The 22,083-nt window shown below is 37.0% G+C and overlaps 1 protein-coding gene across 1 annotated transcript in view; it reads right to left on the bottom strand.

Annotated features, from left to right (window-relative positions):
- Nucleotides 1-1,180: 1,180 nt before the first annotated feature.
- Nucleotides 1,181-22,083, bottom strand: part of MSH4 (mutS homolog 4) — a 32,514-nt gene continuing 11,611 nt past the window's right edge. The window contains exons 6-20 of the mRNA XM_054210794.1: nucleotides 21,693-21,866; nucleotides 18,270-18,442; nucleotides 17,424-17,491; nucleotides 15,365-15,439; nucleotides 14,861-14,925; nucleotides 14,157-14,326; nucleotides 11,164-11,300; nucleotides 10,647-10,750; nucleotides 9,711-9,835; nucleotides 7,719-7,919; nucleotides 6,364-6,482; nucleotides 5,681-5,809; nucleotides 3,473-3,647; nucleotides 1,709-1,797; nucleotides 1,181-1,366 (exon numbers count right to left, since the gene is read on the bottom strand). Coding sequence (XP_054066769.1) covers nucleotides 1,181-1,366; nucleotides 1,709-1,797; nucleotides 3,473-3,647; nucleotides 5,681-5,809; nucleotides 6,364-6,482; nucleotides 7,719-7,919; nucleotides 9,711-9,835; nucleotides 10,647-10,750; nucleotides 11,164-11,300; nucleotides 14,157-14,326; nucleotides 14,861-14,925; nucleotides 15,365-15,439; nucleotides 17,424-17,491; nucleotides 18,270-18,442; nucleotides 21,693-21,866 — 1,990 coding nt within the window. The remainder of the gene's footprint in view (nucleotides 1,367-1,708; nucleotides 1,798-3,472; nucleotides 3,648-5,680; nucleotides 5,810-6,363; nucleotides 6,483-7,718; nucleotides 7,920-9,710; nucleotides 9,836-10,646; nucleotides 10,751-11,163; nucleotides 11,301-14,156; nucleotides 14,327-14,860; nucleotides 14,926-15,364; nucleotides 15,440-17,423; nucleotides 17,492-18,269; nucleotides 18,443-21,692; nucleotides 21,867-22,083) is intronic.

Here is a 22,083-nt window from a genome sequence, read left to right as displayed (position 1 = left end):
GATACCGCGCATGTGCACTACACATCCGTACACACACAGAGTACCGCTGCGCTGACTGGAAGCAACCGGAAGGGTCTGAAATAAGATGCGCAGGTCAGGGAACAGCTCTGTCGGGGTCAAACGGCCCCAGGCAGGACTCCCAGAACGGTTCCCTCCGGTGCTGCAGCCCTGACCCCGCTAGGGAGACCTGCACCCTCTGAGTCTGTGTCTGAAACGTCCATTCCCCGCCATCTGGTTCCTCTGGGTAAGAAAACTGAACACAGAATACTCTTTTCTGCCATGATCCTCACTGGGGTAGACAACAAATACGGTAGGAAATATAGGTATATATAAAAATGTATTTGCTGTTAGATATTGCACTGTTGTGTATTACCAGTTTTATAGATACATGCATAATAAATCATATATATACGCTCATGCATACATCTATATAAAAAAGAAATAAATAAGAATGCTTGGCCAAAGTTGGTTAGAAGGGAGCGAGGAAAGATAAATTCTTTCAAGCTGGGATACGTGGCTGCTCTCAGTTAATGAAGTTTCCAAAAAAATAAGGAAGAAGGATATTCAACTTTTTATTGACTTCCTGTTAATAACTTTCTAAACAAAAACTGATCAACAGTAATTTGCTGTTACTGTGTTACAAAAAAGCTCTGGCTGCCAGGTTCTGGAGGGGAAGCAGTCCTGGACTGCCTACATTATGTCTGATGAAGCATAATGACTGAGTGAGCTAGAACTCTCCTTGAGTAGGGAACGGCAGGATTTATGGATGCATGTTCAACCGTGCAAGCAGAGCTTGCCTATGCAAGACAAGCGGACCATCTGTTTCAAAGACTGCTTTTTGTTTGGCAAGATTTTCAGTATCAGATGTAAGAGCCATAATACCAGATATATCATACAGAAAATACTAAATATTATACTACTTTTTTCTCTCCAAAATAATGAAAGGGATATAGTTTATTATCAAAAAGAATTGTGTTCCTCATACAAAGTAAATGCTTGTATTTCAGGTATGTTTTGGGGAAAAATAACCATGAAGGATATGGTCTTTCAGTAGTACGTATAATTTAGACTAAGAATTAAGAATTTAAAAACATGTGAAAAGCAATGTTTTCTAATGCTATGGAAAAAAACAGAATCCTCTTACAGTCACAAAAATTAGAGCAACAGCTGATATTGCACATTACTGTTGCTCATCGTTTTGTCTGGGTGCAGGACAACTGGCTTCATACTTTTTCTTCAAGCCTTTCAAATATATACGCAAACTGTCTGGGTCCAGTCGAGAATTTCTGGCAGTCTGAACCAGTCGCATTGCTAAATGGTATACGGCTCTCTGTTTCATCATCTCAGGAGTGCTCTTCTGCCTGTGCTGTTCTTAGAAACATACACATGCATTAAAATATGAAATCAGCTATGTTCTATTATTAAAATAATAATATTAGCTATTTTCCAGCCCATTTCTGATCTTATGATTCTTGGTTTGTCCACTAACATTACATGCAATACTCCTTAACCCTAAGCACTGCTTTGTGTTCTCACCTAACAGTGATCTTCAGTATAATCTTTTGTAACTGGTTCCAGGAACACCAATTTTAATGAAATCTATTTTCATAAAACCACAGACAGTGCTTACCCTATATCCTTTCAGAATCTCAAAATTTTAGTTTTATAAAAACTGTGAATTACAGTATTATAATTTTCTACTACATACCAAAATTTGTTTTGCAATATGATTTGTGATTTCCTTTGCATCCAGAATTACGGCTGATGGCAGTGAGGAAACTTCTGCAGCTTTTAATCCTAAACATATAAAACACAAATCAGGATTTTTGATGTAATTATGTAATTGTTTTTCCGACCTCCCACTCCCACACCATGTCTGCCAGAATTAATTTAGCTGATTTTTTTAAAGGGTGACGTTTTCATTTTTATTTAAATAGTCTTTATATACATTTTCTCCTTGTGTGTCTTTTTTTTTTTTTAATAAAGTCTGTTTTTGAGAGTTACAAAATAAAATGTCTGCTTTGTTGTAGCGCTTCCTGTAAGATACACTTCCAGGTGAAGTTACTGCTGGTATACTCTAACTGTGCAGGATGAAGCACATTAGGGGTTAAAGGAAAAAAATGGCACAGGGATGTTAACAGCTTTCTCTGTTTAGTTTAGTAATTTGTCAGGCTGGAAAATACTGATGTCATGCTAAACGCGCTCTCCATTAAACCCAGACATCATGTTTCAGCTTATACTCTGTTGCCACTAGCCAAACTGCCAGATACTCAGAGTAAGAAAGAGATGCAAAATATTTTTTTCACTTTAACATGATTTTTTTACTTTTTCCTTTGCCTGTGGCCCCGGCTGTCCTGAGGAAATTCTGTGCTTCATCGGGTACTTTAATACTGTAGGGTCAAAAATTAAAAAGGGTCAAGAGAAGCCCTTACACTCTTTCTTAGAATGTAACTTTGCTCAAGTAAGGTAAAGCCAAGACACCAGCACTGAGTTACTAAAGGTCTCCTGTTCTCTGAGAATACTCTCTAAATATGATTTTTCTGAGTTAGTGGTGTTGTAGCATCTGAAATTGACCTTGTGCTGCCAAAGGTAAAGGAACTTATTCTGAAATTCTGATAAATAAATGTTTTAAGTCCAGTTAACTGAAGCTTGACTGGAATAATTTGCAGTCTTTAGTTACCGCTAGCTTGCAAAAATCACGTGTAACTAATTTCCTATTGATTTAATATCAACTGAATCAAAGATCCAACTTCAGAATCTAGTATTTGGAAACATAAGGATTTCTGTAACACTTTAAAACATGTAGTTATGCCTTATCGTCACTCATTCATTTCTTTATTGACCCTTAATCCATCAATTTGTACAGTCTTCAGTATGATTTATTCTAAAGTCAAAAGAGAAGTAAACCCACTTAACTGAGAACACTGATGCTTTAATGGAACCTCGAAAAATAGCCTTAGGCTGATACACAGTAAAATTCCTGTCCTTTTTCAAAGACATTTGATTTCTTTTTGCTAATCAAAAAGGGCCAAGATGCTGTTTCACTGATATATCGGTATTTATGGCAGACACATAGTTGAGTTTTACATAATACAAACCTCAGCACTCACAGCTTTAAGTTGCTCCAGAACTTTCACTTGCTTCCACAAGCAGGGATTAAAGCAATTCAAGTACTGCCTGCTCAGAACGGCTCATCAGAGGTGAATCAAGTAGCTACTGACATTACTAAAATGCTTTTTTCACTACAAAATTTCATGTAAGTTCTTTGTACTACCCCAAAGTACTATCTAACTACATGGCTACTTAAAACTCACAAGTATTTGGAACATTCTACAGATGCAGTTGTTACTCTATGAGAGAGATTCAAACTCAGCAGAAATCTGTCAGTAGAAAAATACTGTTAGATGCCTAATAACTGAAATAGCATCTTACATAATCTTTGCCAAGTTAAAGCCATAGTGGAATCCGTTACCATAGTTCTTTTCCTCTGTATATCCTTTAGAGAGCATGTAAGTGTAAGCAATTTTCTCCTTATTTCCAGCACTGCTTCTCACATGTTGCACTTCAAAATGGTAATTTTCCACATTGGGATATAAAGCATCTATATGACACAGTTCCAGGAAATGCGTAGCAAACAATGTAAATGCCTAAATAAGGAAACAAGAAAGAAAATTTATTTTGGAAATTATCCTGGAATAAATTACAATAAATAAGAAAACTCAAGTATTCTCACAGATGTCCAGGTTTTCCTCCAAAACATGGAAAAGCTGTCTTTAAATTACTGAAGTGTAAGAAAGGCAGGTATTGCTTTTGCAGAGGAGAAAAGCCGTTTCCACCAGAAGTGACATGATAAGGGAATGACTAAGACAAAGAGGCTCCAGCAAAGGCTTGTAGAACATCTCTTGTCACACAGACAAAAGGACAAACTGATTCATACTGGATTAGTGTCTAGAAGGGTAGTCAAACATCTAACCAGGGCTAATGACATTGAGCAATTTTTTTACCAAAAGGGAAAGAAATAAACTAGTCAGATAATCCCTTTAGGTGTAGGATAAAGAGAAGTAAACAGAGGCAGGACATCTGGGAAGAATTTTAGGCACCTCGACAGACTGTGAACCCTGGAGTACCTAACCAATGGGAAACAGGGGTGAGGGAAAAATTCAGGGGGGAGGGAAAAATTCGGCCGGGATTACGAAATAAAAAGGTGCGTTTCAAGAACTGAAAGTGTGCCTACTTGCTAGGTCACCTGCTCTTGCAAGAACGTGAATAAAAATGTACTTCACAGAGGATTCTGCCTGAGCCTATTTCATTCGGACCGGAACTTATTTCTCACATGAAGCAAATTAAAATCTTTAAGCGATGAGTTCTACCATTGGCAAGGATATCTATTCCAACTGGGGATTCTCCCACTCCTTTCTCAAAAGAAGGAAAAGAATATCAGAAGTAACAGAAAATCCATGATGCTTACAAAATTTGATTAGGGTTAATGTGAATGATTGTCAAATGGTTGCCTTAATATTCTCTAGGAATGTTTTGCCAAAAGTAGAAGCTACAGAAAATATCTGAGCTTTTTGAACCAAACTACACCACAAAAGTACTCTGAATAAACTCTGATGAGAAACTGAACACCTACACACTTATTTCAAGAAACTGACAACAACCTGAGGCTGATCATATAACTAGTAGTAGAAGTGAAACTTTCAACCCATCTGAAACCATCTTCCACTTTTCTAAACAAGCCTCTAACCTCTGTGACCAATTCATAAGTTGTGCAGAACTACCACTGTACTTTAGAAAGGTAACAGCCAAGTAAAGAGGTTCACCTTTAACATTCAGGCAAACAAAGCTGTACTAAGTGAAACTAAAGAGAATGGATTATTTTCTTTCTAGACAGAAATGCAAGCTTACGAGCAAGTTGGAAAGAGATGGTGACCAGTGTACTGGTTTTGGCTGTGAGACAGTTAATTTTCTTCGTAGTAGGTGGTACGGGGCTATGTTTTGGAATGTGCTACAACAGCGTTGATAACACACTGATGCTTTAGCCCTGAGCAGGGCTTGCACAGCCTCGAGGCCTTTTCTGCTCCTCACCCACCCCGCCAGCGATGGGCTGGGGGGGCACAAGGAGCTGGGAGGGGACACAGCTGACCCCAACTGACCAAAGGGATGTCCCACACCATATGACGCAGCAATAAAAGCTGCGGAGAAAAAGGAGAAAGGAGGGACATTCAGAGTTACTGCGTTTGTCTTCCCAAATCACCATCTCACGTGATGGAGCCCAGCCTTCCTGGGGATGGCTGAGCACCTGCCTCCGATGGGGGGCGGTGAATGAATCCCTTGTTTTGCTTTACCTACAAAACTGTCTTTATCTCAGCCCACACGTTTTTACACTTTTACCCTTCTGATTCTCTCCTCCATCCCACAGGGGGAGAGAGAGCGAGCGGCTGGGTGGGCCTTGGCTGCCTGCTGGGGTTAAACCACACCAACCAGTGAACAGAAGTGCCGTTTATGTCAGCATTTTTTCTCTATCACTGTAATTCCTCCAATTCACCAGTTATGAAAAATATCATATTTAGGCAAGAAATCTCTACAAAACTGAACTTAAATTATGAGAAAATACTATATTTACTTTCAGCATGGCAAAATAATTATTAGGTTTAAATTTTTTTCAAAACAGAATTACCTTTAAATTCAAGAGATATTCACAGGCAGCATAACAAATGCCAATACCTTCTTCAGCACTGGTACCTCTGCCAAGTTCGTCAATTATGATGAGTGATTTGTCATTAGCATTTTGCATGATGTATGTTATCTAGGGAAATATGTAATGTGTTATCATTCGTATAAACTCATTTTTTAAAAACCCTAATAGGAATACTGCTGCTAATAGGAATACTTTGTGTTACTCACATTAAATTTACTGCAGAAATTTTAAAAAACCTTGTCAGATCCATAAATTATACCTTTTCACAGCTTTCAAACAGCTGTCAATTCTAATCAAGCAAAGACTGATACTCAGCACTCCTTCTCTTTTCCATTGAACATATCACTTTCCCTCAAAGTCATATCGGTTTGGTAGCGAGAATTGAGAGGGCTTAGGCTCCTACAAATAATTATTTAAGGTCTAAGAAATAACAAAACATTGAAACTACCTTCCAACAGAGCACTGATTTTTACTCATATTGGGGTATCTTTTTATTTAAGATATACCTGGTTTTCTGGGATTCATCATCAAGGTCACAGATGAAGGCTGAATTTTTGACTACTTTTCAAAGTACGCTCTTTCAGTAGAAAGATACCTGCACAGTTTCTATTAGCTTAAGAATAAAAATGGGCCTTGGACCCTGTATGGCCTATTTTTAATACCTCTTTCATTTCCTTCATGAATGTTGATGCATTTGTTTCTATATCATCATCCATACCTATTCTGGTAAAAATTTGCTCTGCAATTCGAAAAGAACAATACTCTGCTGGGACATAAGAACCTACAAAACAAGTAAAATATGAGTTTTCTCATACCAGTGTGACAAATGCCAATTTGGGGAAAAAAAAAAAAAAATGTTACACTTGGTCTTTATGCACTGTAGAGAATGCATCTCATTCTATAAAGTTTCATAAGATTATGTTCTACTTTATAAGAAAAAAAACTATATAAATACCGTAATTAAAGAAGCTTATCAATAAAACCTTAAGAAATCATATGCCTGAAGCTGTGTGTCAGTCTAAAGAGATGAAAAAGTAAGAATAAACACTAGGATTAATTTACATTTCTGAAGCCATTGATTTACTAATCCCAAAGATTCTTAAAACAAGATTGTATTGCCTTTATCAGACTTTGAGGATTATTAGTTTTATCATAGAATCATAGAATCTTCATGGTTGGAAAGAACCTTTGAGATCATCGAGTCCAACCATACACACACACACAAAAAAAAATGCCTACAATCTCTTATTGAATAGAGAAGGGCAGGAAACCTGCCAATGGGCTTTACTGTCCTCCTTTATTCATATTAGACTCATGTTTTTGAGAGCAATTCCAGAAGAACTTTCAGTTGTTGGGGACTGGACCCACAAACATTCTATTCCCCATTGCTAAATACTTTAATTCTAGTAAGAGGTAGTGTCAGCCTATTAAGGTCTTTCTCCTGTGCTACCAGCCATACCTTTAAGTAAAAATCACGAGGAATTCCTGAGTTCAGGGACGAGTCACAGACTTTACAAATAGTTTTTTTACTTTTCTAATTTTAGTGATAGAACCCTGTAGTATTTTTACTACTTTTATTTGAGGTAGATGATTATTTATCTATTAATTTTACTTGTCTGCAAGCATGTTTCTCTACATAAGTGAGGTATGCTCAAATTCACACACACATAGCCCGACTTCAAGGACAGTCACTATCAATGTAGTATAAGGTGATAGATTGGCTTAAGGTGCTCCAAAGAATTAAAGAATACAGCAGTGCTTCTCCTAAAGACAGATTGGAGAAGCTTCCAGGTACACAGATGGGGTCCCCTAAGTTTCCAATGGCAGACCCAAAACCTCGCAGTGGCCTCGGTCAGCAAAACAAGAGATAGTAGGAGCAAACAGACTAACAGTTACCTGTTACTATGTAGATAGAATCTTATTCTAGAAGCCAAATCATTCAACTTCATAAATATTTTTAACTAGAAAACAATAAACGTGCTGCAGAAGATTACTAATATGGTACACTCTTACTCACCAATCTGTGCCATAATTTGACAGAGAGCAATCTGTTTTAGGTATGTTGATTTTCCACTCATATTTGGTCCTGTAATAATGACAAAATTGTTACCCTCTGTCAGATACGTGTTGTTAGACACAGGTTTTTCCATAGCTATCTTTTCAAGAATGGGATGCCATCCCTGCTTGATTGCTAAAGTATCCGTAAATTCTGGACGAACTAAATGAGAAAAAGGATATAGAACATTGCAAAGTTAGCGCAGAAACCTTCACTGGTGCATTTTGAAATAAAGTAATTTTTGCAGAGCAGAAGTCAAACTCTGTGGTGCTGATTCCACGATTTTTACTTTCCTATATTGAGCAAGACTAACATCCAGCACTTGAGGAGAACTACCAGCCACTTTCAGATATAGATTCTGATTGTCATGCAAGTCTTCATGATTAATTGCTACAAAAAGAATCCCATAACTCACACTTAATTTCTAAATTAAAATTTTGTGTTTGTGTTCTGTAGTAAGTAGGGTTGGACTCCAGTAATAAAGAAAAATACAAAGAGCAAAACTTGAAAAGTAATTAAAGCAGAAAACCTGAAAGCCAGTTTCATAGCTAATACATTTTTAACAATTTATTTTTATACTGCTATGAGCATATAAAGTACAGGGGTCCTGAACTCTGTTACTACTGCATATACATCTTATTACATAAGCACTGGAAACAAGGAAGTATCATTTCTTCTATTTTGGTTATATTTTATCATATTGATTATTTGACTGTATACTATGCCTACCCAGATCCATTTGATACTGGGACTATCTATATGTATTCTGTCAAAACACAGTTCTTTTCTGAACCTTTTCCATATGGCTCCTCTTTGTCTACCTCAATGGCAGCACCTCAGGCTAACAAGGAAGCATTGTTAAATTTGGTGGTCTGTTTAAATGGAGCAGCCTTCAAGAAAGAAGCGCCAGAATGGTTTTTCAAGTTTAATCATTGGGGAACTCTAATACCTGGTGTGGATTTTAGTCATTTAGTGATTTAGATGAGAAAGTCAAGTGTCAAAGGGGACTGAAAGCTACAGTGACAGTCCATTTATTTTGGTGGATACACATTCATGCCTGGCAGTGCAAACTGCAGGTGTAGATTTATGGAAAAAGCTAAGTGGCTTTGGTCTTACTATTACTGCTGAAGAAAACCTGTGCTCTGATTCATGTGGCAGGAAAAGGCTGTGATGCCTCAAGTGTATCAGCTACTGTTCAGTTACATATGAATTCACGTGCTGTGACTGGAATCATCAGCACGTGAAGATTCTCAGCCCACACTGCAAAGTAAACAGATCCTGCTCACAAACTGGAAATTACATAGCAGAATCAGTAATGATGATCTCGTACATCTCCTGAGATGGCCTCCAGACCTGAATTAGTATCTACACCATATTGTACTGTAGGTAAGTATCTCAGGTCAGCATTAATGTAAGACAACGCACTCGATTTGTACACTGCAGAACTAGGCTACAGAAGCAGGATGAACAATACGCAGGTAAGCACATGATCCCGGATTCCTTAGAAAACTGTACTTCCAGAAATGTCTAAAAATGCTACAGAAATTGAGGCAGATAAACAAAGGTAGCCACATATTTTAATTTTACAGTATATAATTAATGTTGATCTGCTTATATTATCTTGTGCCCTTTCAGAACAGAAGTGTAAGCTCAGAATGTTTACAGACTTCGTGCTTTTGAATAGAATATGCTCACACTGGATATCTTGAAAAGACTGGCTGTGAAGGCTTACAGCAGCTAAATAGCAGAATGTAATTTCAATGAATGGAAACAAAAAGAACATCAGCACAAAACTGGCAAGGACAGACCAGAGACACTAACCTAGAGCCTATTAAGACCCAGAAAAATAAATGACGTTGTCTTAACAATTGGAGAACCAGACAAAACAGCCTGGATATTCTCCAACAGGAGGGTCTTTATCTGGCCCACGCCAGAATCAAAGAAGAAACTTACCATAATCAGAAAGAGTGCAGGCATGGGCAAATGAAAGCAGCATATCCAGCATTGACACAATGTCAGACAGCTTGTAAAGGCAATGAATGTGTTCATAAATCTCATTCAGTAGTTTACACACTATTCTGAAATAAGACACTGATTTAGTTGTTAAATAGTACATACTGGCACTCTATACAAGTTACAGAAATAAAGCAAGTTAAGAATGTACACGTGGCATACATTAGGATAGCAGGTTACTCATAAAATGCAATCACCTCTGCCAGGTGCAAGCAAATGTATAAATTTCTTCAAAGGAAATTAAGATCTTATACCATCATCTCAGATCAAATTCTGATATCAGACACATAGATCAAATACCAACACCTCATTAAGAAAGCTTCACAAAGAGAATGAACCAAAAATATAGCTATGGAATCAAGTATCTTTTATTAACATGTCAAATACAACTCTAATTCCCTTAGGCCTTCATGTTAATAAAAACCCCACATGGTTTCTAGAAAGAATTTCCTTAAAACTGACATGCAACATTACACTTAGCAACTCTTCTGAAATAGCAGAGCAACGTGACATGCAGTAAGGACAAAATACAGAAAAAGACAGTTTACTGTAAATGCAAGGAACTGATTAAAAGTAAAGATTCTGCATTACAAAACGAATGCATTCATTCGGTCATTTTGTGTAATTCACCCATAAAAATTTAATAAATATGATGGCCACCCTTATTAATAAATGCCTATATATTTGTAATCACATTTAATACAATATACAGTTTGTAGGTTTTTTTTGTCTCAGGAAGTACACTGGATCAGTGTTGCTTTGGACTATTTCTGTAAGTAGCCACTTAACAGAAAGACAGCTTTAAGAAAATGTGTAATTAGCTGTAAATTGGAGAAAATAAATGTACTTAGCAAATATTAGTTTTAATGGTCTTACAAGTAGGTCATGTGATATATCTCTCTCAGGGACTCCTGACATCTTTCATTCATTTTTATTAAATCTGCTGAAGTGAAGCTGTATGTGTTTTTCATTTTAGTGATCTACAGGGAATTCAAACCAACAATAAGAACTTGCCATGTTATCAGAAACAAAAATAGTTTCTAAAAAGCAAACTGGGAACAATCAAGGAAAAAAAGCGGAAAAAATAATGCCCGGTTTCATTTTTCCCATATACATTTTTATGAAAAATCCATATAAGAGAATGCAGTTATCAGCATACACACAACATAATTGCATGTAATTGCACATTTCTGAATATATTAATTATAACCAGAAATAGGGCAGCTATGAAAACATACCAGTTATACCTTCATTTACTTCTAGATATATTCACTGAAATTATTTTCACTGTTGCTTAAATTGCTATGTAATATGTACTTTATTAATGTATTATACATTTTATATACATTCGGTATACAAACATATTATGAAAAACCCTATCTAGTATAGATACCTTTGTAAATTCTGAAGGAAGTTGGCCATTGGGTAATGTTGAACAATCAACATTCATCTGGATAAAAAACCCACGTGTAGAGCTGAAACTTGTTTTCATTGGTAGGTTGTACTTTTCTGCAAGTTGTGTTATCATACCTACGTACCACAAATAAAGATTTGACCTAAATTATATACGTTCATGTGCATACACAAATAACATAGGTTTGTGTTGGTACTAAGTTGCATAGTTAATGTGATTTATAGGTGTTGAATGTGTCAGGTAAGTAAAATGACAAGAGCCCTTAGAGGTGGGTCTCCAGAGAGTTACTTAAGTAACATATTAATGTAATAAATCTGGCTGCATAAGGCCATTGGGGAAAAAAAATCCAGCGGAGAATCAGATCAATTCATGTGTTCTTTAGACAGTTCATGCATTTGACCAACTCCCAGGTGGGCCTAACTAGGGAAGGGGAAGTCTGCTCAAGCACTCAGCATCAGTGTCTACTCCATAGACAGAATATGAACTGTAGGCTAGGGACTCTGTTTTTAACCAGTTCATGATTCTAAGCAATCTTCCTTCCCCAGGCTGAGGGTAATGCTTTACATTTGTAATATCCCCCTTAGACCCATCTTGTTCCTAGCTGAAAAGATACCGTATGCAGGAAACTGTTAGAAGAATATGTACTGTAAGATCATGGGAACTCTGAATACTGCAAAGACTGTAACAATGTGGTATTCCTGTAAGAAGAAAGGATGGTGTTACTTAGTGGTGTTTCCCTGCTGCTCATTGCTCTTAGCTTGCCCACTCTCGTGTTCCAACCACTCATGACATAGACTAGCAACTTGGGACATTCTGTATATAGAATCATAGAATGGTTTGGGTTGGAAGGGACCTGTAAAGATCACCTAGCCCAATCCCCCTGCCACAGGCAGGGACATCTTTCGCTAGATCAGATTGCTCTAAGCCACATCCAACCTGACCTTGAACACTTCCAATGATGGGGCATCCACAACTTCTCTGGGAAACCTGTTTCAATATCTCACCACCCTCATCATTAAAAATTTCTTCCTTAAGTCGAATCTAAACCTCTTTCAGTTTAAAACCATTGCCCCTTGACATGTCAATACAGGCCCTGGTCAAAAAAAAAAAAAAAAAAAAAAAAGTCTTTCTCCCTCCTTAAGCCCCCTTTATTTATTGAAAGGCTCCCAGAGCTTTCTCTTCTCCAGGCTGAACAACCCCAACTTTCTCAGCCTTTCATCACTGGAGATGTGTTCCAGCTCTCTGACCAGTTTTGTGGCCTTCCTCTGGACCTGGTCTAACAGGCCCATGCCTTTCTTGTGCTGTGGAACCCAGAGATGGATGCAGTACTCCAGGTGGGGTCTCACCAGAGCAGAACAGAGGGGAATAATCACTTCCCTTCACCTGCTGGCTACGCTTCTTTTGATGTAGGCCAGGATACAATTGGCTTTCTGGGCTGCGATGACCTATTACCAGCTCATGTCAAACTCTTCAACCACCAGTATCTCCAAGGCCACCTCTGCAAGCCATTCCTCCCTCAGCCTATATTGATACTGGGGGTCACCCTGACCAAAATGCGGGGCCTTGCACTTGGCCTTGCTGGACTTCAAGAGGTTCGCATAGGCCCACTCCTCAAGCCTGTCAAGGTTCCTCTGGATAGCATCCCTTCCATCTAGAAAATCAACTGCACCACTCAGCTTGGTGTCTTCAAACACGCTCAGGGTGCACTCAATCCCACTGTCTGTGTCATTGATGAAGATATTAAATAGTATTGGTCCTAACACAGACTCTTGAGGGACACCACGTTTTACTGGTTTCCACCTGGGACAGTGAGCCATTGACTGCAACGGCATATCACAGGCCTTACAGATGTTCATGTAGACAACATGTATTTCAGTCTTGGAGTCACTTAAGAGTTTAATCCAGTAAAGAAGAAAAGAGAGAAGAAGCCTTTCTGCAAGTATGTGGGCTACAGTGAAAACAACTAAGGGGAACACATCTGTTCACACCTTCTGGAATGCTAGCAGCTACCAAATTTTGGAAGGTTTAGGAAATAACTAAAACAACAATAGCGTCTGTACTTTTCACTGTAGAATATAAGAATGTAGAATGTAAGACTAGAAGGAAACAGGAAGCTCACAACATATGACAGATGCTAAAGCTTCTGATGCTCTTTTAAGTTTCCAATTACATAGTAAACTAAGAAAATGGTGCTTTAGCAAGAAATCAACATTTTACACTAAAAAAAGGAGAACCACTCCAGAAGATATTTTTTTTTTCACCTATATTGACTTAATGATAAACAGGAAGGCTACTAAAGCACAGTAACAGACATTATGCTAAAATCCCTTTCATTTGTATTTTCCAACTCTTAATAGCTTGGCTACAAAGTAGTCCACAGATAGATCAAGACTGCTTAAAACATAAAGAACAAGGAACTCGGAAAGTTTTCTTCGCTCTGAGGGTGGTGAGGCACTGGAACAGGTTGCCCAGAGAAGCTGTGGCTGCCCCATCCCTGGAGGGGTTCAAGGCCAGGCTGGACAGGGCTTGAAGAAACCTGGTCTAGTGGGAGGTGTCCCTGCCCAGGGCAGGGAGTTGGAACTAAGATTGGATCTTTAAGGTCCCTTCTAACCCAAACCATTCTATGATTTTATGATATTTAAATTCAAGAAGCTAAAACAAAGACTCATGTTTCATGCAGAATGTTTTAGCTGGAATAATTCTGTTATGTTACTTTAGCTTTTTTGTACTTTTAGAGGATAAGGAGCAACAGTTTTAATTACAGGAATCACAATATAACCGTCAACTTCATTAAAATAAAACTGAGGTTTTATCTACAAAAGGAGAATCTCAATGTGTATCTCAAAAGTATACTAATACCAAACACTTTTTACATATGAGAAGATTACAATACACACAATTACACGGCTTCTAAATGCCAGGTGCGATGTACTTGGAACTCCAAATAAATAAAAGTCTTGGTTTAGAAATACCTGCTATGTCATCAACAATTTCTGTGTATGTTCTGCGAGCTATGTCAAGGAATTCATTGATGTTAGGCTTAACAGCATAGCATTTCTGGGTCCTCATACTCAGACATCCTTTTGTGTACCTTGTATCATCATTAATGACAGTTGTAATCTTCTCAAGTATAATTCCAAATCTGCAATAGTAGTTGTATTTCTAATTAGCTACATGATACTTTATGATTTTTATTTGCAGTATCATCCCAAGACTACAAGTATTACAAATAACAGAAGCAAATTACCTACTGTTAAACACAAACACTAAATTTCATGTCTATTTTTGCCTCAGAATGCAGTATGACTATACCGAAATCCAACCAAAGACACGATTCAAACCGTTGGGGGATATAAATTATTTTTCAAATATACAGGCAACAGCTGATTTTTGCATTACTATGGGGACTCTAGGAAACCACTACTCCTGTCTTTTCAGAATTATTTCTAATGGACTACAGTTCATCAACAATTGCAGTATTATAGCTAACTTTGTTTTGCTTTTTTTCCCCTGTATTTGTTTTTTAGTTGAAAATTTGAATTTGACAATTAAAATCAGCTTTTAGGCAAAAGAATTGAGCTATACTTCTAACTACAAAGATGCAACATCTTTAATCTTACATTGTTAAGAAAGATGAGAGTTTCTAACATACTAGCTAAAGTATTATGATAAATACCTTGTATCTTCAAGAGAACTGTAATAAGCTTTTAGCAGAGGTGTGTTACAGCTTCTTAAAGCAGCCTGTTGAAGATTAAAATATGGACATGAACAGTTACTTCTTTTTGTAGCCCTTTTAAAGGACTGAAAGTTCTTAGATGCACAGAGGTTTATTAACGGTCGCATAAGCAGCTTATGGAATCTGAGCAGGAGTTTCAGTTAAATATTCGTTATCAAATCAATTATTCAGGTAATGGTAAGAATCCAGTTCTTAAAAGTATTAAACTCAAGTGCGTATTTTCAATTGGCTTAAGGATTAACAAACTCTGTTGGCAGTATCGTGTTCTGCAAGATATAAAGTAAATACTATTTTTTTTTTTTTACTTGATGATCCATATTGCTCCCTTCCAACTCGAGATACTCTATTTTATATTCTATGAAATTTAACAAACTGCACCGTATAAAAAGTAAGGACAAAACATTCTGTACCCTATAAAAAAAAAAAAAAAAAAGACAGAGTTACTTTTAGAGGCTCCACAAGTTCTAGAGTATGCTTCAGGTAGATTAAATTCGTTATTTTTGATTCAGCAGCTTTAACCTGTTGAAAAATTTTACAAATACCAGAGATGTTTGTATGTCTCCCTGTTTAAAAAAGTACTTAAGAACTAGCAGACCTAGTACTGTTAACTCTTAACAGGTTTATACTTTTAATGAAAATTGCTAAAATACTTTATAAGCTCACTTTGACAACTTGATGTATAACTTTAGGTAAACATTTACCTAAATTTTACATTGCCTATGTGATAGTTCGCCCACCAGCAGATAATATTTTCATATGTCTGCACTGATAATGATTGAGAACACTCTGTTAACCCAAGCCATGTAAACTTCTCTGTATACACAGCTCTATGCAAGCTCCACATAGCTTGTCAAGTCTTTCAAAGTGAATACATTATGCATCATAATTAATTAGCATAGACCTTTTCATAAATGCTGTTAAACACAACATAACCTGATTTGCTTGACTTATCTTTGGTTAATGTGTTTATATCCTTAAACATGTGCCCGTGTAATTGAAAAAAAATTCAAAAAATGTTTAAAAATTTTGCTTCCAATAATGACTGCTCTTCAAAAACTTTTGCATTTGTATTTCCCTACTTGTATATGGAATTTCCCTATAAATCCTGAGGAGGAAAGATGAGTTCTAAGGAACCTGAATCTGAAGGTATATTCAGTAATTGTCCCAAAGGTGATCTGTGATGGAATCCTTCTCTGTCAGTCAAGTTCCTAAATGCACTCTAAAGGATACAACACGAGGCATAAGGCACTCACGCACACTGAAACCATGGCTGCCACTGTCAAGCGGATAAGGGATAAAATACCTTCCTGCTGAATGAAGTCTTAGCATATGCAGATAAAGTATTGCTTGTCTTTCAGATGAATTATGTTGTTATATGTTGTTATGTAATTTACTGCTTTATTGTCTAGTTACACTTACATGAATAAATGCATTTATCTGCACTTCATTTTAATCTGCCTTGTAAAATGTGTGATTTAAGGTAACAGATAAGAGCAGGGCACTCTTTCAAGCCGAAAGACAGGACCCTGAGAAAACTTAATACTTTCTCCAATATATTACTTATTCCTTGCATTCAAAGGTTAACAGAGAAGCGCGGCTGAAGTTGAGAACTTCAGAAGGGACTTCCAGATGCTATTCATAACCTAGATATCTCCCTGTGTGCTTGAGACGTAAGGTTCTCTGCTTATGAGAACAGTCAGCGTGAGGGAACCTTCTGTCTCATTCGGTCCTGCTTATGCTGTGCAAGCCAGTATATTGTTTTCTGTCAGACAGTTGTTGTTCAGAGGAAACACTTAATTCCTGCATGAAAAAATTGTGCTTAGCTCATAAAATGTCTGTGTCTTGGAAACTAACAGGTAAGTAATTCCCATTTCTGGCTTTGTATGTTTACACAATTGACCTGAATATGGATTTCAGTTTATCTATGTTACAAGCACAGCTGAGCAAATTCAGAGTGGTTCTTAAGAACCTTTTTTTAAAAATATTTTTTCAGGCAATAAAGACTAATTTCTATTGCATTGTATTACATGAAAACTAAGAAATTATTTAATTTCTAGTAAGAAAGATGCTTCATTTTCCTTAGGCTATACAAAATTTTATTAACCTCCAAAAATAAGAGAGTAAATTTCTGTTATACGCTTTTTACTTTTATGCTGATGTGAAGAAAATTCCTCTCTCTCATCCTAATGCCGTCGAGTAGGATGTACACTTATGAAGAATAAAGATAGGGAGTGATGAAAAAGTAAACATTTTTGGCATTCAATTTGCATAAAATAAGATGAATGTGATTTTGAAGCAAAGCCAAATTTTTCTAACATTCTCCTATAAGAATCTCCTACTGCTGTAAAACAAGACATACTCTCAATCTACGATAACATTAATCCATGTCTTTTTAAGGTGCAGTCTTTTTCTTATCATATCATGCATACTTATAGGTATCACATTTATATATTGCATGTTATAGCCAGATAACTGATCGTGTAAGGTGTATTTCGTAACATACTGTATCTTGCTTTGGAATTTGTACCAAAACTGAAAGTAGTTGTTCTGTATCCAGGAATTTTGAGATAACTGTAAAACAAAAGTAAACAGATCAGACATTGAACTGAAATTGTAATAAAATCTATTTTCTTTAAATGCACGCAATTATTTAGTTATACTTATGCTAATCTTTTTCTTTCACTCTATCTTCACAAATTATCTACCAGGGAAAAAAACAGGTTAAAAATAGCTGCTACTTAAATTATTTTGTCACAACTATACTTACTATACCTAAGCAGGTAGTGATTCTTGTACATACATATCAATTCAGCGATATTCTTTTCGTTAGACTGAATCATATTTCTCTTGTGATAAAGATTAAAATTATATGATTCACCTTCAGGTGGACTAACTTATACTCTGGTATTGTATTTTTTTTTTACATTTGTCTAGACCACTATGTTTTATGAAGCAACAGAAAAAAAATATACATACACAACAAGTATTACATCAGCAATGCCTTTATTTGTTTTTAATGTATACATTATGTACACTTGTATACTTCCAACATAGTGTGTATCTAGCCACAGAGGTAAAGAGACAAACTCAAATTCTTCAAAAAAAGCTATTGGCTCACTGACTATCCTCTTTACCATTGAAATTTGCTTTTCTTAGCAAAATACTTGAGAAAAATATCACTATCGTAATAAAGATTACTTAAAAAAATTAAGTGTCCGCTATGTGTCACCTGACAAATCATAAAAATATACTTTTCAAACACATTGAATCACACTGCATACTTTCATAAATTAGAAGAAATGTTTAAAAATAAACATAATACTATATATTAAAAAAAATAAACCACTACCTGCTTGAAGACCAAAAAAGAGCTCCTCATCCTGGAGTAACTCCTGAACACAGTCCAGTCTCGTGTTAATTGTTTCGGCATCAACTAGTGGCTCCAGGATATTGGATCTAAGTCTTCGACTTCCACCTGGAGTTTTAGTGTAGTTTAGGACACCAAAAAGCGTGTGACCATTCCTTTGAAAATAAAATGGATGTGACAAATACACTCACAAAAATAAAGATGGTAAACGTCAAGTGACATCTTCAGGTAAGATTACAAACATACCTGACAAACTACTAACTTATTTTACAAACTACAAACTTGAGTCTTGCTTTTGGGATGCTTAGCACCTCCCTATTTGCCTATTATACAAACTACAGCAGTTTAGGAAGTCAAGTAATTTAATGTAATTTAATATAATATTAGCCCTCATTATATCATTTGCCAAAGTACAGAAATGCATTTGTACTTAGTATTTTCCTCATTTTTTGTACTAATATTTCATTCATACTGCAGTGGTGCAGTTCATATTTTTCCTCTCAATTGAACTGCTTAAATCCAAACAAATTAACCCTACAAAAGGAGACACATTATAATCTGAATTCAAATTCTAATCAGAAGATTTTCATTAAAATACATTTCTGAAAATTATTTAAAATACTTAAGAAATCCAAGACAAATAAGCATTGCTTTTATTTTTGTAAAGGACTTACAGTCAGTACAGGAGCAAAGTAACATGCTTATGATTTATAAATATTATTTTCATGTTCATGGCTTTTACATGTTACACATCCCAGGGTCTCACACTTAAGGGTTGATTGCATCTTTTTAAAGTAAACAGCCTACAATATTTACATCTAGTACATACCTAAACGGTTTTAGAAACCTGAAGCCTTCAACACTATTGGCTTGAAAGAAGGGTGACGAGAACAGTGAGGCCACATAAACACACTGATTGAAAACAGAACTTGAACAAGAAGAAATCTGATACAAGTATACAAAACAACATGAAAATAGATAGTACAGCAACTCCTGAAATACCATGGTATAAAAGAGCAAAGCAACAGTCAAGAGAATTAAAAATGGGGGAAATTAAAAACGAGCTGTATTAAGGACATATTTACCATAAGATGCAACTCATGACAACACTTAAGGGTAACTCTACAGTTGGGATAGTAACCACACTGCCTACCTTTAAGCAACTGAGGGCTCATTTTCCTATACAGTAAATGAAGAGAGACAAGACCCTTCAGAATTAACACTGGCACAAGAACTTGGTTTAGGTGTTTCTGGTGTGTGCCTCTACTATTAACTTTTACCTGTTAATATCTGATACAGAGAGACCTAACCAGGTTTTAGGGCTAAGGTCTATGTAATGGAAATAGCTGTGTGGGACCTGACTCAAACTGGCCACCGAGTCAGCAAAAATTCTGCAGTAATAATGCTTAAAAAAAAAAAAAAGAAAATGAGAGAATCTTAAAGCTGTTTGGTTTTGTTCAGTTCCTCCTGTGATCTCCTTCCCCTCAAAACCATCTGTGGAAGTAGGAGCAGCTTTCAGAGAAATGTTGCTCTGAGGGTAACAATCTTGGAGTGGCTGGCTCCTGCAGTTACACATGAAGCAACAGAGCCATCAAGGAACTGGGGGCAGAGTATGACAGATGAGCAAAAAAAACCCCATAGTTACCTCCCACTTGTGAAGAACAGATCTAACTGTGTACTCCACGATCCCCGCAAAAATTTTAAAAAAGAAAAAAGAAAAAAAAATTAAAAAGAGCAGTGGTAGAAGGGTAAGAACAACTGGTCATAGAATCATAGAATCATTTAGGTTGGAAAAGACCCTTGGGATCATCGAGTCCAACCATCAACTCCACTCTACAAAGTTCTCCCTTACACCATATCACTTAACACCACATCTAAACGAGTCTTAAACACATTCAGGGATGGTGACTCCACCACCTCCCTGGGCAGCCTATTCCAGTGTCTGACCACTCTTTCTGTGAAGAATTTTTTCCTAATGTCCAGCCTAAACCTCCCCTGCTGCAGCTTGAACCCACTCCCTCTTGTTCTATCACTAATTACCTGTGAGAAGAGACCAGCACCAACCTCTCTACAATGTCCTTTCAAGTAGTTGTAGAGAGTGATGAGGTCTCCCCTCAGCCTCCTCTTCCTCAAACTAAACAGTCCCAGCTCCTTCAATCGCTCCTCATAAGATTTATTCTCCAGGCCCTTCACCAGCTTTGTTGCCCTCCTCTGCACTCGCTCCAGCACCTCAAGATCTCTCTCATATTGAGGTGCCCAGAACTGGACACAATACTCAAAGTGTGGCCTCACCAGTGCTGAGTACAGGGGGACAATCACCTCCCTCCTTCTGCTGGTCACACTATTTCTAATACAAGGCAGGATGGCATTGGCTTTCTTGGCCACCTGGGCACACTGCTGGCTCATGTTCAGCCGTTTGTCAATTAGAACCCCCAGGTCCTTTTCTGCCGGGCAGCTCTCCAGCCACACTTCCCCAAGCCTGTAGCGATGCATGGGGTTGTTGTGGCCCAAGTACAGGACCGGGCACTGGTCTAGTCAAATATGTCACTGCCCACAGCAGGGAGGCTGGAACTAAATGATCTTTAAAGGTCCCTTCCAATCCAAGCCATTCTATGATTCTGTGACATCTCTCCAAATGGAAAGTCCTTACAAGGTAATACTTGGAGAGTAAGGAATCTCCAGGCTCCCCTTTTTATATCACGGTGATGATATAAACGGGGACTTCTAAACAGAGGTGGATCTCAGAATTTGGCAGGCAGCAAAATGCAAGTTCCAAGTCTTCCTAGCCAGAAGCGTAACAGCCTTGAGAAGGTAAGCCTTGCAGCTTCTTCTGCCTACAAGGCAAGTAACTCCTGGTGAAGGAAGCACTCCAAGCATTGTTCTCATTGTAGAGAACCACCATGCAATCAAAGACCTCACTGCACGTGACCATCATTACAGAAATTACATTGTTTGCTACTATTCCTCCTTAGAGCTAAAAGAAAAAAAACCAAAAAAACCAAAAAAAACCTTTCAAGCCTGGAGTGTTTATCTTGTGTAAAATTAATAAAACCTAGTCATTTTAATCCAACATAAGCAACTTCTTGCAGAAATGTTGCCCCTTCCATTTCACAATCTGTGAAATTTTGCATCATTTATAAGTTTGAATAAAACAGAGACATCAATGTAAATATAACTACGTATCATCTCTTCCCACAATTTTCTTGTAGAATTTCCTATGCCAGAAATTTTGTGCTGAATTGTAATGCATTTTTCTGTCCATATGTTTTTTTTAAAAGCTCTGAATGGTATATAAATTCTGTCATACGGAAATAAACATAATGGTCATCTCTGACACAAATGTCAAGGAAACCTGGTGAAAGACAACTTTAAAAACGCGTAATTTGTAAACTTAAGCATTCTTACCGAGAATCTCTGTTATTAATTACTAGTTCAAGATTTTGCGCTGATGATGAATCTATCATAGCTGTTTTCTCACTTCCCTGGAAATGCACCTTGAGTGATTTAGGAGCATAAACTGAATTTTGAATAAATTCAACATATTTTAGCAAAGCTGCAGCAGCTGCAAGACAGTAGTACCTTGGAAAGAAATAATCTTTAATGAATGCTGAATAGTGCTATTTAAATACCAGAAAACTGAGCACTGTACTACAGAAATCACATTCACACTTCTGCTTGACAATTACTAGAACTGATAGCACTGAAAAACCAGTATGTTTTAAGTATGCACTTACGCACGTACAGTGCACATATATGCATGTAAATCAAATATTTGTGAAAACGTCTGCACGCTTGA

Source organism: Rissa tridactyla, chromosome 8 (assembly GCF_028500815.1).
Source record: "Rissa tridactyla isolate bRisTri1 chromosome 8, bRisTri1.patW.cur.20221130, whole genome shotgun sequence".
In the NCBI taxonomy this organism is placed as follows: Eukaryota; Metazoa; Chordata; class Aves; order Charadriiformes; family Laridae; genus Rissa; species Rissa tridactyla.
This window is presented reverse-complemented; position numbering and strand designations above follow the sequence as displayed.